The following is a 19,526-nucleotide window of genomic DNA, read 5'->3' on the forward strand; positions in this document are numbered from 1 at the left end:
TTTAGCTCCAGCCATGGTTCCAATGCATAAAGGAAGTGCCTCTCGTGGTGTAAAGCACAAACACCGTACATGGTTTATAACAGATAAAATTAAACTTCTGAAAAAAACTACAGTGGTGTCTGTGAGAAGTTTAACCCTGCTTAATTGTAAATTCCAGCAATTTCTTTCAGTTCCTCTTATTTTAGTAATTTTCTTTTAGCCATTCCTTTTTAGATTTTTTTTTACGACACACTTGTGGAAAAACACAACACAACACGATGGATAATACAGCGTGCTAATGAACTTTTCACAAAATCTCTAATAATACTGAAACTTATTGCAACATTTGAGAGTTTGTTTTATCACTGTGCTCGTTGCACGTGCAATAAACTAATCACAAATTACCTTCATATGTATGTCGTAATAGCGTCACATATGTGGCCGACACTGCTTCTCAAGAAATAAAGTAACCTACTGGGCCACATATATGCGACACAAAAAAAACCAAAAAAAAAAAAAAACCTTTCTTTTTTGATATTTTAAGTGAAAAAACAACACTGACATTACAATATTTATTTTAGAATTACTAATCAAATTATTTACTAAATACTTTTTGGCTCCTGGGGAATTTTTTTCTTAAACTAGCTTGGCAGTTAACGTGTTAAAAGGTAAAATGAGGTGGTTAGCTGTTGGGTAAACTGTGTGCGCTAAAATAACCACTGGTGATCCGGCACCCCACAGATCCCAACACTGCTGGATTAGTGATGGTTACCTGTACTATATTATTTCACAGTAAAATATGTTTGAGATGCCACAGCATAAAATTCTAAACCACTCATTCTGTTCTCATAAGCACCGTTCAAGGTTCCTAATATTTTAAATTTCCTGCATAGCAATCATTAACCTATGGTTGCAGTTATGAAACTCTATGAAGGCAGAGAAGGAATGATGCTCAGACCACTTTGCCAATGATGAAATGGCAAATTTGACATTAATAAAATGGATTATATCAGGAATGATATAGCAGGATCATCCAGATAAGATTGCGGTTATAGCTCAGACTCAGCATGGATTTGTTAAGGGGAAATTTTGCCTGAACAGTCTGATTGGACATTATGATGTGGTCACAGAGGAACTGGATGCTAAAAATAATTTCGAAATCATATACTTGGTTTTCAGGAAGACTTTTGATACTGTTGCACAAATTAGAGCAGTATGGCATTAAGGGCAAGTTGCTGCTATGGCTAAAGGGATGGTTGAGTGGGAGAAGACAGAGTGGTAATCAATGGACACTGCTTTTCGTGGACTAATGTTATTAGTGGAGTCCCACAGAGTTTGGTGTTGGGCCTGTTGTTTTCTATATTTATCAACGATATTGATAAAGGTATATCAGACGTCCAAGTTTGCAGATGATACAAAGATTGGAAGGGTGACAGTACACTGCTGCAACAAGCTTAGAAAAGTTTGGTTCTGAAATTGCTACTGAAGTTTGACATTGACAAAAGCAAAGTAGTGCATATCGACAGTAGTAACCCCAGAATAACATACAAATTGTGCAGTTCTACTCAGAAGTGGAGAATGAAAAAGTCCTGGGGTAATTGTGCAATCAGATGAAGTTTTCAGAGGAGTGCAGACAGGCTGCCAACGCAGCTAATGGGATCTTGTCAATGAGATACAGGAACTTTGTTAGCAGGGATAGGCAATGGTCAGGCCACACTTTGAGTGATGCATACAGGTTTGGAGGCCTCATTTTAGGAAGGATGTAGAGCTCCTAGAACAAGTACAGAGAAGAGCAAAGAGATTCCTGAAGGGATGCTCTTAACAAGAAAGACTTTAGGTTCTGCAAATTGCAGCATCTGGAGACTAGACAACTGAGAGGTGATCTGATTATGCATAAGGCTTTGAATGGTATGAGCTAGCTCAATGCTGATGGGTTTTTTCCTCTTGCTCAGATTTCTCTCTTAAGCATAAATTCAAATTGAGGAAAGACAGTTGCAGAATAGAAGTGCAGAAATTTTCCTTTAGCTAGCAAGTGGTTAATTGTTAGAACAAACTTCCATCTGTCCTTGTGGAAGTTGACAGCTTACACAAATTCAAGAAAGAACTGGACAACCTACTGTAGCAAATAGATAAGTGAAACTGGAAGTTTTGCTCTCTTGCATCTACCACTACTAATGATCTGGAAAACATGCAAAATCCAAGTTTTTATCCATTCTATTCATGAAAGCAAGAAAATTTGGCTAGCCACACTGCCAGGATAAAAAAGACAGATGGGATCCTAGTCTCATCATGTGCTGTGCCTGAGATATAAATAGCAAAAGTGGAGGATTCCATTTATATGGGAGGATCTGTTTACAAAATCATCAGCAATTATTAAAAATATACAAATTCCTCAAGGTAATTAGGAGTCAATTTAATCTGCAAATAAGAAAATTATGGTGTAATAACTGACCATTTACTAAAAATAAAATCATGCTACTGGAAACATCTATTTAACAGAGAATATAACCAATTTCCCTACTGCATTTTGGTAATCAGGATGGGGGAATCATAACATACTATTGCTTCTGTAATATACAAATATATCACTTTTCACAGAATAAATTTACACAGTGATCAATGGCATGATAGCAAAGGAACAGTTTTGGTAATCAGTTGTTAACTGTATGTTTATGATCACCACACTAAGACTTATGTGCAAAGTATATTTTACTAACTTTGAAGGTGTGAAAATTTGGGTAGTATATAACAATTCATTCAGCATACCTTACAACAGATTTAACAGTATTTTATTTTCAACTAATCTTAAATAATGGATTGCAAGTTTATGTATCACACAAATAGATGGCAGAGTGTGAGTGTGTTTAGATGTATGCATGCTCTCAATTAATCAAAAACTGGAAAATCACAAGTCACGATGCATACCAATGATATGCAATAAATGTTTAGTTTGAATCAAGCCATTGTATTGACAGTCTGATGAAAACACTTATTGCTCTAGATTAAACGCTTTCCAGGCTGTATCACTTTATTCTGGAGAATTACATTATTACAGACCCAATTTTTCTGTCATCTACATCTGGTACTGTTGGATCAAATACCCTCAACTAGATGCTAAGCAAATTTCAAGACAGAAATAAAACAAACTAAAAACACTGCATGAATAGCTGCTTTCACCCCCTTATGATAAAGTTGAAAGTCCAATTTTTTTTTTATTTATTTCAGATCACTTGCTACACATTAAAAGAAAATGTTTTATGCTTCAAGATCTAATCCCAGTCCAAGTTTGTGTCCACCCTGATTGAAATTCTTTCCATCTAACATGGCAGACAATGTCAGCTGGAGTCCTGAAAATCAAAAATAGTAATATTAATTCTTATGGTATGATAAGTATAAATCTTTTATATATGTTATTTTGGTTACTTCATATATTCTAATCAAACTATAACACATGTTAACTGCTTTCATCTTATCCTTGGCAGTATAAACATACTGTGTATTTCAAAAACTTTAGAAGGGACACCAATTTTCACACGGACTTAAACATTAGACAGACTCAGGGCAGAATTTATCAGACGGGACCCCTTTAACATTATATTTCAAATTATTAGCATTTCCAAGTGCTTAGCTTAAAATGTACTGCATAACAAATAGGGTATGTACATTTTCCACAACTAATTCCAAGGAGCATTATATCTGGAGGAAGAGAATGAGCAACAAGTTATAGCAATACTTTATTTTTTTTTTGGTAGTTGTTGGTGCATCGGCTTCTGTGGCCATATAATATACCTCCCAAGGTTTTTGCAGTACTTTGATCCAAGCCCGAGGCGGGATTCGAACCCGCGACCTTTGGGTTGCCAGGCAGGCGGTAGATGACTTTCATCAACTGGTGAAATACCACCACTTTGCTTATTGGAGGCTTGAAGTTGTGAAACCCATGTTTAGTCTCTAGAGCAAAGTTTTCGGCATCCCCCCCACCCCCATACTTCTCCTTCAACCCATGCACGGTACTAAGTACTATAGGTTTTGATACCTTTCGTGTTTGGGGTTTCATAATAAAAAAAAAAAAAAAAAAAGCACTTTACCCACCCGGCTGGCATAGCAATACTTAAACACAACAGAAAGACAACTGATAAACTGATATCACTGGGGCAGTTTGTGTGCACCAGATTTTCATACATTGCAGATTACTGGATGTTTAGCTATAAATACTTTTAAGTATTTTAGAAAAAAATCTAAATTTTTGGTGTGCCCTTCTGTAAATACTTCTCTGCACCTGTTAACAACAGATAATTAGCCCTTTTAAAATAAGGCATACAGTCCTGTATGGTAATCGAGATGTGGCCAACCACCGATTTATAAAGTGGGATAATTGTCCTTATCCATGCTGGCAAAACACATGTACATAATTGACAGAACTCATAAGCTGTTCTAGCAGCCTGCCTGCATTGCTCAGATAATTTTATGTCAGTCTGTACAATTACCCCAGGTCTCTTTTGTACTCCACCACCTTGAATGTAGTACCATCCAACTGGTATATTATTTTGGTATTAATGTTACTGAAGAGCAGTACCTTCAACTATTAATATTAAACCTCAACTGCCACTTCTCAGCTCAAGTGCCTAATTTCTCTAGGACCTTTTCTTATTCTTTTTTTTAAATGAGCAAGAAGATAAAGCAAGGGAAACAAGCTAGCTATACTAAATTAGAATACTTAGTCTCACCTGTGTCTACAGTAATTTCAAGTGTGATGTCAATATGTTGTTGTTGTTTTGGTTTTAAGGAGCATTAGCAACTAAGGCCATATTGCTCCGTGAATATGCGGTAGTCATTCCCTGACCTTTCCGCATCCTCCGTATTTGGTGGTGACGGGCTCGAACCCCGGTCTGATCAAGAAGCGTATGCTATGCACTGCTGCTCCTTCCCACCTGGCTACGGAGGCGGCGTGATGTCAATAAAATGACTGAATTTGAATTCCTGGTTAAGGCATCTAATACTGATATAATAGGACAAATGGAAATTGAGGATGACATCTGGAAATTGAGGATGACAAGTTCCACTATGGAATGTATAATGTACTCAGAAAAGATGGAAAGGGGGCAGTTGGTCAGGCTTCTTATCAAAAGCAGCATGAGCACAAAAAGATTTTGCTGGGTGTGAAGTTAGGTCTGCCAGCATAGTATCTGTGTGGTATGAGTTAGCTGAAAGCAACGGTGTAACAAGAGTAGAAGTAATCTACAGACCAGAATATTGTCAAGGGTACGGTGGGAGTCTCTACATGTAGATGGAATGGCAGGCAAATGAGAATATCTTATTATGGGTGACTTCAATCTGCCTCAGATTTATTGAAATAAGTGTGGGGGAAACTCCATAAGAAAAAAATTCTTAAAATAAACTAGATGATTATTTGTATCAACAAGTTAGAGAAAATACTAGGAATGAGAATATTCTTGACCTTGCCATTACTCACAAATCAGATGACATCACTGGATTTAAAGTACAGGAACCACTGTCAGGAAGTAATGTGATCATGAATCTTCAGTTGGAAGATGAAGAAAAATGTTACAGTAAAGGTAATGCATAGGTTTTAATTTTGGAAGAGGGGACATTGATAGTTTAAAGTGCTATGTGGCACCTATTATGTGGGCAGATTGCAAAGTGAGGGTAAATATGTTTGAATTATGGAATACCTTTAAAGCAAAAATCCCAGAAGAAATGAATGAATACACAGCATTAAGAAAATATTGCAGGAGAATACGGAAATGGATGAGTGTGGAGCTGGTCAGTCAAATAGAGCAACAAAAGACAGCATGGGATAGTTACAGAGTGATGAAAAGTACCGAAGCCTACAACAGTTACATGGCAATTTGCAATAGTACCACAGATAAGGTTAGAGAGGCCAAGGCTGTGTATGAGAAAGAACTAGCTAAGAAAGCAAAGAATGGGGACAAGGAATTTTTCATGTATGCAAACAAGAAAATGAATCAGATCAGACCCTTTTTGTACTGGGGTATGGGAAAGTCTTAGACAACTCAGCTGATGTTGTAGATGGAATGAATATGTATTTTGCATTTGTCTTTACTGAAGAAAGACCCTTCATTCTGAGAATGAGGCTGTGATTGAGAATGGATATGAAATTAGTGATTTTGAAATTATAGATGATTATTTATTATTATAAAAAGTTTCAAGCATAAAGGAAAGTAAGGCTCCTGGAGTCGATGGCATATATGCAGTAATTTTGAGGGAGGACACCAGGGAGTGCGCATTGAACCACTGAAGTTAATTATGAGGGCATCTTTGGACTTGGGAGAGATTCCTTTGAATTGGAGAAGTTGCCAATGCATCACCAATACATAAAGACTAATACACCAATACTAACAGTGAAGTCAGTAACTACACACTGGTTAATCTGACTTCAGTGGTAAGGAAAATCTTAGAGGCAATGATTAAGAGTGCATTCTGGCAACATTGGATAGATATGGCATTCCGAATAACACACAACGTGGCTTTGTTAAGGGAAAATCATGTTTAACTAACTTAATAGGCTAATTAAACAGAGTTACTCATTCACTGGATGCAAGAAACATTTTAAACTTTATTTGGATTTCAGCAAAGCATTTGACTTGGTCCCACGTGAGGTTACGTATAAGCTGGAACATACTGGATAGCTGCAGAGCAAAAGGTTGTAATTAATGGATACTCCTCAGATTGTAAAAATCAGTTTCCAAACATTAGAAGTGGGATCCCTCAAGGATTGGTTCTTGGACCACCCTTGTTTCCGATTTTCATAAACTATATCAGCAAAGGCATGATGTCAAAATTTGCAGACAGCATAAAGATTGGTCATTAACGATTAGTGCCAAGCAGTGCTCCTTCAGGATGACTTGAACATACTTCAAAAATTGTCAGAAAAGTGGCAGCTATGGTCTAATGTGGCAAAATGCAGGATCCTACACTTGGTAAATAGCAACCCAAAATAAATTATACACTTAGTGGGATTGAATTAAAAACAGTAGAGGAACACTGGGATCTGAGAGTTGCAATAATGGTAGATTCTGAACAGTGTAAACAGGCAGCCCTAAAGACAATAGTGTTCTCTTGATTATTTATTGAACATTCTCCTGTAGAGATAGAGGTCATAATCCCACCATATAAAGCAATTGTAAGACCACATTTGGAATACTGTGTATGGATAACTCATACGAAATAAGTTTGAGCTTCTTGAAAGGATTCAAAGAGAGGCAACTCACATGGTCAGATTTGCAAAAGGGCAACCGTATGAGGAAAGACTCCGATTATGTGGGCTACACAGCTTGGCAACTGGGCACTATTAGAGGTGACATGATTGAAGTTTATAAGGCTCTGCGAGGAAGTAGTAAAATGAATGGAGATGGAATTTTTATTGTTATAAAGAATTCCAGAATTAGGGTCATAAATTCAAATTACAGAGGAAGCATTAGCAGAGGCATATGATGCAAGAAAGAACTTATGCAGCATCAACGAGAAAAAAAAAAAAAAAAACCCACTCCCATTTCACCCCTCCATTCGTTCCAAATAGCTGTCCAGCTCAGCCTTAAATTTATTTAGGCTATCAACTTCCCCAACAAAGGATGGAAGTCTGTTCCACCAATCAACTACCCACTGGCTAAAGGCAAACTTCCACACATCTATCCTATATCTGTCTTTCCTCAATTTGAATTTATGCCCTCTCAGGTGATTATTCTGAGCAAGAGAAAGAATCCCATCAGCATTGAGCATGCTCAATCCATTCAAGGCTTTATACACCTCAATCAGATAACCTCGCAGGTGCCTAGTCTCCAGACACTGGAATTCGTAAGAGCAACCTTTTGTTTCATTCACTAAACTTGTTGCCCTTCTCTGTACTCGTTCCAACAGCTCTACATCCTTCTTAAAATGAGGCCTCCAAGACCTGTATACAGTACTCAAGGCATAGCCTGACCATTGCCTTATACAAGGGGATAATCACCTCATCCCTGTTAGAAAAATTCCTGTATATCATTGACAAGACAGTATGAGCTACTCTTGCAGACCATCTGCACTGCTCAGAAAACTGCATATCTGCCTGCACAATTACCCCCAGGTCCTTTTCGTTCTCTACCACTGTCAGTGTAGTACCACAGAATTGATATGTCACTCTGGGGTTACTGCTTCAAACATGTAGTACTTTACATTTGTCAATGTTAAACTTCATTTGCCACCTCTCAGCCCATCTGCTAAACTTTTCTAGATACTGTTGCAGCAGTGTATTGTCACTAGTGTCCTTAACAACCCTGCCAACTTTGATATTAAGCTTAATATACCATCATCAATATCATTTATAAATACAGAAAACAACAATGGACCCAACACTGAACCCTGAGGGACTCCACTAATAACATTAGTCCTCGTTGAGCAGTGTCCACTGATTACCACTCTCTCTTCTGCCACTCAACCATCCCTTTATCCATAGCAGCAATTAGCCTCCAATGCCACACTGCTCCAATTTGTTCAGCAATCTTCCATGTGCAACAGTATCAAAAGCCTTTCTAAGATCCAAATATATATCAAAGTTATTCCCTGCATCCAGTTCCTTTGTGACCACATCACAGTATCCAATCAAATTGGTCAGGCAAGGCTTTCCCTTAAAAAAACCATGCTGTGTCTGAGCTATAACTGAAGTCTTCTCTAGATTATCCTGAAGTGCTTCTTTAACCAGTGCCTCCATTAATTTCCCTGGAACAGAAGTTAAAGTAACAGGTCTATAATTACTCGTGTCACACTTTGATCCTCCTTTGTGAATTGGGGTCACATTTGCACATCTCCAGTCCATGATTACCTTCCCTGAGTCTAAACCTCTCATAATTATGGCTAAGGGTTTGCTTACTTAAAAGGCCGCCTTAGCCTAGTGGTCAGGCGCGCGGGTGCATAAGTACACGTGCCTTGAGTGAACCGGGGTTCAAGCCCGTGACTACTGAATACGGTGCTGTTTCTTGTATTCAGTCTATCTTGTTAACTCCTCTGACCGTTTGGTCGTCCCGGAGTATAAACAGAAAATTTATTTATTTATTATTACTTCCTTTAATATAACTGGATAGATACCATCCACCCGGGTGCCTTTTTAATGTTTATCCTCAATTTCTCCTCCACTTTCCTCTCAATTATTACAAAATCGTCTAGGTCACTGCCAGAGTTTAACTCACCTCTAGCATTCCCCTCCCTGAATAACTCCTTATGGGTGAATGTAGATGCAAAATACTCATTGTCTGTTAGCCACCTGAGCAGGATCAACAGTTGAACCATCAATATCCAGAGGAGCAAACTGATTCATCCCTTTCTTTCTAGAGTTTACATAGGTAAAGAACTGTTTTTTTTTTTTTTTGCATCCTTTGCCAAGGATTTCTCATAATCTGCCTTTGCCTGCCTAATCTCCTTTGTGACTTGGTTACATCTGTCTGATAGATATAAGCTATCATCGGCTTCCATGTCACCATTAATTTATATGTATCCCATGCATTTATCTTCTCTGCCATATGTCTCATTAGTTCATCTGACATCCATTTAGGCCTAAACCTTGAACAATATTTCTTAGTTTGTATGTAAAGCCTAGTAGCTTCGAAGATAAATTCTTTGAATGCTTCTCATTTTGAATTTGCTGTTGGTAACAGTTGGTCCCACCATACAGAATTTATATATTGTTTCAGACCACCGTAGTCGCCTCTACGAAAGCAAAAACCCTTCCCTTTACCCCTGATGGTAGTTATCTCGTTGAGTAAATCCCACTTCAGCACACTGTGATCACTGCCACTTAGTGGTTCCTTTATCTGCAGATTCTTAATCCATGAAGAATCACTACTGATAATCAGATGAAGAGTATTACTCCTTCTAATTACCTCCTGAAAGGTGACTACAGAGGTCTCAGACAGTTTTTAAATTCAATAGAGTGGGATCAACTGATGAATTCTAAATGGAAAGCCTTCAGTGACTTAATCTTGAAGGCTATTAAATTTTTCATAACATAAGAAATACTGTTCAAGGTTCAGGCCTAAATGGATGTAAGATGAATTAGTGAGGCTCGTGACAGAGAAGAAAAAAGGATGGGATGCATATAAATTATCAGGCGACACAGAAGCTCATGACAGATATAAGCTAGCCTGTAATCAAGTCACAAAGGAGGTTAGGCAGGTGAAGGCAGATTATGAGAAATCTTTGGCAAAAGGATGCAAAGAAAAACAGCAAATAGTTCTTTACTTACGTAAACTCTAGAAGAAAGGGGATGAATCGGATAGGTCCACTTAACATAGATGGTTCGATTATTGATGATCCTGCTCAAGTAGCTGATAAACCGAATCAGTATTTTGCATCTACATTCACACATGAATTATTCAAGGAGGGGAATGCCATAAGTTTATCAAACTCTAACAGGGAGCTAAGTGATTTTGTGATAACTGAGAGCAAAGTGGAGGAGAAATTGAAGTTAAACACAAAAAAGGCACCTGGGGCAGATGGAATCTATCCAGTCATAACGAAGGAGGCAGCAAGGGAAGCAAGCAAACCCGTAGTCATAATTATGAGAGCATTCTTAGAGTCAGGGGAGGTCCTCACGGGCTGGGAAGTGTAAATGAATCCCCAATTCACAAAGGGGGTTCAAAGGGTGACAAATAATTATAGACCTGTTAGTTTAACTTCTGTTCCAGAGAAAGTAATGGAGTCACTGGTTAAAGAGGTGATACAGGATCACCTAGAAAAGACAGCAGCAAGTTCAGACATAGCATGGGTTTGTTAAGGGGAAGTCTTCTCTGACCAATTTTATTGGATACTACAATGTGGTCACAAAGGAACTGGATGCAAAAAATAATTTTGATATCATATACTTGGATTTCAGGAAAGCTTTTGATACTGTTGCACATGGAAGACTGCTGTACAAGTTGGAGCAGTATGGCATTAAGGGCAAGTTACTGGAATGGATAAAGGCATGGTTCAGTGGGAGACTGCAGAGTGGCAATAAATGGACACTGCTCTACATGGACTAATGTTATTAGTGGTGTTCCCCAGGGTTTGGTGCTGGGCCCATTGTTGTTTTGTGTATTTATCAATGAAGGTATATCAGGTTTAATGTCCAAGTTTGCAGATGATACAAAGTTTGGCAAGGTTGTTAATGACACTAAAGACATTATGCTACTGCAACAGGATCTAGAAAAGTTAGGCGTATGGGCTGAGAAGTGGCAACTGAAGCTTAACATTGACAAATGCAAAGTACTGCACATGGGTAGCAGTAACCCAAGAGAAATGTACCAACTCTGTGGTACTACACTCAGGGAAGTGGAGAATGAAAAAGACCTGGGGGTAATTGTGCAGTCAGATATGAAGTTCTCAGAGCAGTGCAGATGGGCTGCCAGAGCAGGTCATGGAGTTTTGTCAATGATACATAGTAATTTTGCTAGCAGAGACAAGGAGACGATTATCCCTTTGTATAAGGCAATGGTCAGGCCACACCTTGAGTACTGTATACAGGTCTGGATGCCTCCTTTTAGGAAGGATGTAGAGTTGATGTAGAATGAGTACAGATAAGGGCAACAAGGTTGGTGAGAGGAACAAAGGGGTGTGCTTATGAAGAAAGGCTTAATTTCTGCAAGTTGCAGCATCCGGAGAATAAGCACCTGCAAGGTGATCTGATCGAGGTGTATAAGGCCTTGAATGGTTTGAGCAGGCTCAATGCTGACGGGATACTTCCGCTTGCTCAGACTAAGAACCTGAGGGGTAATAGATTCAAATTGAGGAAAGACAGTTGTAGAATAGATGTGCATAAGTTTGCCTTTAGCCAGAGGGTAGTTGATTGCTGGAACTGACTTCCATCTGTTGTCGTGGAAACTGATTGCTTAAATAAATTTAAGGTTGAACTAGACAAACATTTAGAGTGACCGGATGGGTGAAATGGGAAGGGTTTTTTTTTTTGGCTGATTCTGTATAAGCTTGCTTTCTTGCATCATATGCCTGAACTAATGCTAATAACTGCAGATGTCTGTATCATCATTCGTATTGCCATGACAAGTGTTCAGAATCTTTTAAGATTTGTTTTAAAACTCAGGGCTACAAACGAGAGAGAGAGAGAGAGAGAGAGAGAGAGAGAGAGAGAGAGAGAGAGAGAGAGTTGGAAGGGGTATATGGTGTATATAATGTTATAATTCCCCAAATCATTTATATTAAGACTAATAATTCAGTCATAAATTATTAGTCTTAATATACATGACTTTGGGCACACTTTATGTCTTTAAGGTTCCTGTCCATTACTGTGGAAAAGGAAAGTAAACGAATCGTGCAATATTAATTATGACCAATTTAGCCTATGTAAAAAAATGGTTTTCAAAGCAATAGGGGAGTGGGTAGGGACTGCCCAAGATCTTGAACTTTCATAGGAAAGGGATTACAAAAATTAAAAATTCAGAGAAATATGTTTGCAGATGCTGATATCAGTTCCATTGCATTTATTCCGAAATAAACAAACAATCACAAAAAAAAAAAAAAAAAAAATTTTTATTACCTACCAGCACACAACAAAGTCTGATACTTTTTTCCCTTAAGTTCTTTCATAATTTGGATGAAAATTATGAAAAGTGAACGTAAATGAAAGTTTATGAAAATGATTTTTCTTTCTAATTTTCTTAAGATGTTAAACATTGGTACAGGAGTAACACATGATTAAAATAATAATAACAGTTTCACAAAATAGAGGCGCCTCCGTATTCAGGTGCAGCAGTGCGTAGCACACGTTTTTTGATTAGACCGGGGTTCGAGGCCGTGACCACCGCATATCGCCGGAGCAATATGGCCTTAATTGCTAATGCTCCTAAAAACCAAATAACAAACATCACAAAATAGTGAAAAACATACTTACCATCTCGTAGTCTATGAGTAAGACCAAGGCCAATTTGACTTGAGTTGTTGACTTTTGCCTTAGTAAAAAATAAAATAAAAATAAATAATCATAAAATAAACAAATAAATATCAGCAGTAAAAACATGAATAGATTATTTTTAATTTCATTATGTGAATTTCATGCTAAAAAACTATCTTACATTTGCCTTTAACAATTTACTATTAAAAGATGACACATTTTCATCCAATGCACAAAACCGACACATACATAATCAAAAGAATATGGCTGTGTGATCCTTTAGAGCAGAAAATCTGGACAGTATATCTAAATCAGGTAATATCATTATCACTTGAAAATATCATCCAATAAAGTTATATCATACGTTATATTGTTAGTAGTGGTAAATGATGCAAAAAAAATAGAAAAAAAAAAAAATAGAAAAAAAAAAAAGCTTATACAGCATCAGCCATAAATAAAAATAAAATACTGTAACTCACTTCATTTTCCCATTTAATAATTTGTCCAATTTCACTTAGAATTTATTCAAACAACACAAGATTAAATTTTTTCAAACAATGAATTATTCTTTAAGCCAAAAGCATATTTCCACACATCTATCTTGCAATCTTTTTTCAAAATCTATAGCACCTTACATGCCATTGGAGAAAGAGTAAGGATGCCATCAGCATTTAGTTTACTCAATCCATTTAAAGCAATTCTTGGCATGCCTTACCTCCTTTGTTCTATATCTACTGCAGGTTTCTGTATCGCCTGATAATTTATATGCATCCCATGCACTTTTCTTGTCTGAAAAGTGCTCATCAGCTCTTCTCAAATCCATTTAGGTCAAAGCCTTGAATGCCATCTTAGTTCATATGAAAAATCGAATAGTTTCTATGATTACTTCCCTGAATGCTTCCCATTTAGGATTTGCTGATAGTAACATCGTTAGTTGGTCCCACTGCACAGAATTTAAAAACTGTCAGAACTTTACCAAAGAAAATCCCTCATTTTACCCTTGACAGTATTTACAACTTCGTGTAAATCCCACATCAGTACACTGTGATCACCACCATCTAGTGCATCTTTTATCTGCAGATTCTAATACATGAAGAATCGCTGCTGATAATAAGATCAAGAGTATTGCTTTCTCTTGTTGTCTCTCTAACATGCTGTTGTAGAAAAGAAAATCCACAAAATCTTACTAGTGTGTGAGTGACCAACCCAGAAGTTCCAGTCAATATATGGAAAGTTAAAAATCTCCCATTATAAGACAATCTGATTTATTGGCCCATTCTATCTATCTGCACATTTGTTAACATTCATCACAGTAACTAGGCCTATAATACACTCCTACACTTATTTTTGTTTTTCCAGTGCTTAGGTCAGATGAAACTGAATCAACATTGCATTAGTCACCCATGTCAACTGGATGCATTGCCCAGGATTTTATGTGCTTCTTAACTAAGAGCACAACTCCTATCCCAACTACTGTCCTGTCTGTTGTTTCTGTAATCACCATTTTCAAATTCTGCACCCTTTATGTTCAAGTGACATTGTAGGGATATTAGAGTCCATGTTGCCAACATCCCTACAACGTCTGCATTTTATGACTTAACCAGTACTTTAAATTCATCAAATTTATTTAGTAGTCTCCTAGCATTAATAAACATACAACAATACACACAACTCTTTTTGCTCTGAGTACCACAGTCCATGTATTTTCTTGTTCTATGAGTACCCCCAGCAGGCTTTTAAATCCTCAACACCACCCTTTGTATTATAATCTATTTAAGCACATCCCATTCCTGTAAAAATAGTCTCTCCTATTAACAAATACAGAAAAATTCAACCTGATCCTTGCACAGCCAAATTGGCTGATATGGATCTCATCATGTATGCCATCCTGTCATGTCTTGGATGAATTGCAGCCACTTTGCATTTCGATCCTAGCTTGTGCCTTTTTATCATCACTATCCTGTACTTGTTGAGTGTGAATTCTCTGATCTCCTACTCCTAATATCACTAGTACCAACATTTACAACAATATCACCTTCTGTGCACTTAAAATATGACAGCCGCTGTACAAAGTCATTAAATTTTGACCCTGGCAGACATGCCTTAATCTAATTCACCTATCCTTTTACAAGGCATATTTCCCATTTCTCTGACAATTGCTTCACTAACAACAGCTATCACTTGTAGGACCAGCACACTCTGCCATAGAGGATCTCATTGTGCCTTGTATTGCCTAACTGTAGTCTCCAGAGTTGTGTTAGGTGGCTGTGTGCTTGAAGCGAGTCACTTTTTAATTTCATCAAGGGCATCCAACCTATTCCTTAAGCCCATCAGAATGCTGACTTAGTACTTAAGATCCTCACACTCTCTACAACAAAAGTACACAAAAAAATCCTCCTTAGCCATAACAAACAGCACGAGTGAACTTCTATTGACAGTTCTCTCCAAAACTAAAGCATTCCTGCAACCTTGAGGTTTTTGCTTTGCTGGTCTTGTTTGAGGCATAATTCTTGTATAAATTTAATTAAAAATTAAAATTACTGCACAAACTAAGAATATAACATGTTATTTGCAGATTTTGTTATGTATTACATGCTAAGCTATTATGTTTCTAAACAACACTACAGCTTTTCTAATTCCTTCGCTAAGATCACAAAAATCTACCAACCCACGAGATCAGAATCTTCAAGCTACTTATTTGTTACAATTAAAACATTACAATTGTTAATAAGATGCATTACACTAAATGTTATTAATTAGGAGATACAATATTCACACCAAAATCACCAATAACTAATACTCAATAAATAAGTTGTAACTTATTAAATTCTTAGCTAAATTTAAACATACACTAATGAATGTGTATGTTTAAATAGTTTTTTTTATTAAAAAACTATTTAAAACTAAAACTATTTTTAATAAAAAAAACTATTAAAAAACTATTTACCAAACACAATTAAGTATGTTAATTAGGTAAAAAATGGAAAATTTTTCAAAAATTTTGCAATTTAGAGATTTTCAAAATTTTTCATTTTGACGAGCTCTAAATTCTTCCACTTTACTTGTTCGTAATGCTAAGTGGAGTTCATTTACTCACTCTACCCTCTGATTTCTCCTTCATGAATAGTTCAGACATTTACACATATCCATTCTGTAGGAACCGTCCCTAACCATAAAGTCTCATAATAATGACTAAAGGTTACCTATTTTTCTACTTCTCTAAATATAACTGGGCAGATTCCATTAGCTTGAGGTATCTTATTCACTTTTAGCTTTAATAATGTTTCTTCCATTTTCTTCCCAGTTATAACAAAATCATTTAGTTTCCATTTAAAATTAGGTATACCTCTTGTATCCTCAACACTAAAAATTCATGCATGAATGATGGTGGTAAATTTTATACAATTTGTCAGCAACCTGAACAGGACCATCAATGGTTATGCTGCTCATATCTAGTGAACCAATGTAGTTTAACCCTTTCTTTATTGTGTTAACATAAACAAAAAAGTGTTTGCTACTATTTTTTTTTTTTGCATTCATAGTCAAAGACTCTTCATATTCTGCCTTAACTTGCTAACCAACAACAAACTATGATCAACCTGCTTTTTATGTGCTTTGATCAATGATTTCTAAAATTTCAGCCGCACAATTACGAAAAGTAAAAATTACTTTTCGTTGAATCTAAAATAGATTCAAATATGTTATATTTAATTGACAAAATACTAAAACTTACCCTGACTGATGTGTCTCCATCTAATTTATAAATGCAACCTAAACCAAATCGAGTAACATTACTGCCTGCTGTCCATGCTAACTGAACACCAGTTTCTAATTTATCATTTACTTTTTGGTAAACAGAGCCTCCAAATTCTTGACCATCATTCCTATTAAAAATAAACAACAATTTAGAACCTTTCGAGTAAATTTCAAGTACAGGCAGTTCTCACTTTACGAGTTTTTTTCCCCACGTATCAACAAAATTGAAAATATGAACATTAATTGCGAAAAATTTATGTTAAACATTCATAAATACTGCATTCCAAACCAGGTGTGTAGATATACAATACAGTGTACCCTGCTTTATGATATTAATCAGTTCCAGAGATACTATCGTATCGTTAAAATATCGTAATGTGAACCCAATAATACATTGTTTTTTGGTAATTCATTTAAGATCTTGGATTTAAGATCATATCTCCCCGGACGAAGCAGTTATCACTGATCGGGCGCATAGATTTTGGGACCGCAAGTGGCTCGAGAGCCTATGAATTAGTTCTATTGGGAATAATAGAAATAGAGACAGGGGTAAACTCATTCATCCCCTCTTTGAGGCTGTAATCCTTGGAGGGGATGAACGTTTTCGCCTGGAATGCTCCCGAGCCGCTTCTGGTTCCAACATGTACGGGAACAGTACACGTTTACGTGAGATGCGTGAGATGCACCGTGAGCCTGCTGGTATTTAATGAGGCACAGCAGAATAGAAGTGCACTGTTGAGGAAGAAGGCAGAAGCCTTTGAAAGCTTCAGTTATTTTAGCGCTTTTAATCTGGTACATTTTATCGCATTTTAATTCAGTATTTTATTATCATTTTATTTGTACATTCACTGTAAACTACATTTATTTTATTCTATCTTAATTCAGTATTTTATTATCAGTAACATTTTATTTGTATAATCATATTTATTTTGTTTGATCTACTGTAAATTTAAATATAAAGCTTTTTAAGATTTTGGTTTTTGTTTTTACTTCAAATGGTTGGTGAGAAATGCTAAAAATCATAGTAAGATCTTGGAAGTTGAAATTTGCTGTATAACTAAGCTATTTATCTCTCTAAAATGTCAGTTAAGGTCACAAGCTGACCTTAAGGCCATATAAAAGGTCATGAGCGTGGTTTGTAAGTTGTATTAGTTATCAATTCAAATCATTAAAATGCACTACACTTTCATCATTATCCTATATTCCGTTATAAGAATCAATTTTAAATGACTGATATTTTTTTAAAACATTTCTGGAGGTCATGACCATAAAACAATTTGCACTTTCTGGTTTATTGGGTTTTTCTATTAGCACAATCAATTATAAACAGGTAGTAAACTCGATCCTCTTGCATTTGTGAAAATACTGATAGCTAGAATTCTGTGGTTTTTTACGTTATAATGGTAAAACGTGTTTCTCCCTTTACTGAAATCTTCAATCGTATAAAAAATAAATAAATTTTCAGAATCTTCTCTTCGTTCTTTTTTTTTTTTTAAGCTTCATAAACTTGTTACTCCACATGAATCGTGTTATTTGCAATTTGTGCATTCCGTTGAAAAATGCTTATGCATGCTATTGAAATTTATAAAGAAAAGATAAGATTATCTTGGAAGCAAACGCATTTTGAAACATTTCTGAAGACAACTCCTTGTGCAACAAACCGAGTGGCAAGCCAATGAGTGATCAACGAGTGTGCATTTAGTCAATGATGATGAAGAATATACGTTCTTTAATATTTGTAAGTTGTAAATAATTTCTCTATTAAAGTTTGCTTGATTTTACAGGCTACGTTTTCATTTCTTTCGATAAATCAATCATTGTTTAAACAAACTAATTAGCTAACTAATTTCATTGTTGATAATGTAACCCCTATTTTTTAACAGTCTATGGGAAATAAATCCCCACTTTACGAGCGCGCGCTAGGAATGAATTAACTCATAAAGTCAAGAACTACCTGTACTCTATTCTGATGGTAACACAAAATAAGTTATTGCATAACATATAAGTTAAAAAAAAAAAAAAAAGCATGTAACCCATAGTTTCGATTTGATTGAAGAATTTTACTGCATCTCTTACAAAATTAGACAGAATGGCTTTGGAAGCATCATTCTGGGAATGCTTCTTCAATATTCACACACTGGGGTCCCATTTTTGGAGGAAGTTTTCTTGTGTCTGAATTATTAATAAAAAATAATGAAAACACACACATATGAAATGTTTAGCATATAAAAACTATTTTCATCTTTACGTTTTGACAATTTAATTATCCAATTCAGTTATCAAAATGTTTATTTCATGTATGCTGCTGAAGTTTTCCAAACTTCCAATGGAAGTGGATCTTCTCTGCCTTTCATAGTCTGTAACTTCAAAATTCTCCCCTTCTGAAATGAGTACACCAATATTCACATCTAATAAGGGCAATGTTCTTTTAATGTTTCTTACACTTCTGCATGATTTTTTTTGGTAGATTGGCATGAAAATTAGTCATATAAAATCAAAAATTATGAAAGTTGGGAGAGACTAGGAAAATTCAGATTGGAGACTAACATGTCATTAATTTTATGCAGATCAGTTTTAATGAAGACAGAAGATTAAACACAGAACTAAACAGAATGCATAGGGCAGGAAGTGAAATTATCCAAAAGAAAAATTGGCTGCTTATAACATGACACATGCAGTCCTATTTCAACCAGTAGAGCTGAGAACTGGAGAAGAAATAAGAAGCTAGATCACAAATTAGTAGTTTAAGAAAGTACAGTTTAAGAAAAATAAACAGAACTAGCAAAAATATTACAAATGAAGAAATAAAAAAAAATAAAAAAAAATCTTGGGATGTTCAGGTAATGAATAAAATAATTTGAATATTGAATCAAATTTAAGTGAAGAACACTTAAGATGA

The 19,526-nt window shown here is 36.0% G+C and overlaps 1 protein-coding gene across 2 annotated transcripts in view; it reads right to left on the reverse strand.

The window, feature by feature from the left end:
* Positions 1–2,981: 2,981 nt before the first annotated feature.
* The window catches only part of LOC150088142 (non-selective voltage-gated ion channel VDAC2-like), a 140,869-nt gene continuing 124,324 nt past the window's right edge, over positions 2,982–19,526 (reverse strand). For both annotated transcript variants that reach the window (XM_090369347.1, XM_090369348.1), the window contains exons 7-9: positions 16,605–16,755; positions 12,872–12,929; positions 2,982–3,326 (exon numbers count right to left, since the gene is read on the reverse strand). In XM_090369347.1, coding sequence (XP_090225473.1) covers positions 3,235–3,326; positions 12,872–12,929; positions 16,605–16,755 — 301 coding nt within the window. In that variant the 3' untranslated portion in view covers positions 2,982–3,234. The remainder of the gene's footprint in view (positions 3,327–12,871; positions 12,930–16,604; positions 16,756–19,526) is intronic.

This window comes from Mastigoproctus giganteus, chromosome 3 (assembly GCF_048544385.1).
Source record: "Mastigoproctus giganteus isolate SK-2022 chromosome 3, ASM4854438v1, whole genome shotgun sequence".
Classification (NCBI taxonomy): domain Eukaryota; kingdom Metazoa; phylum Arthropoda; class Arachnida; order Uropygi; family Thelyphonidae; genus Mastigoproctus; species Mastigoproctus giganteus.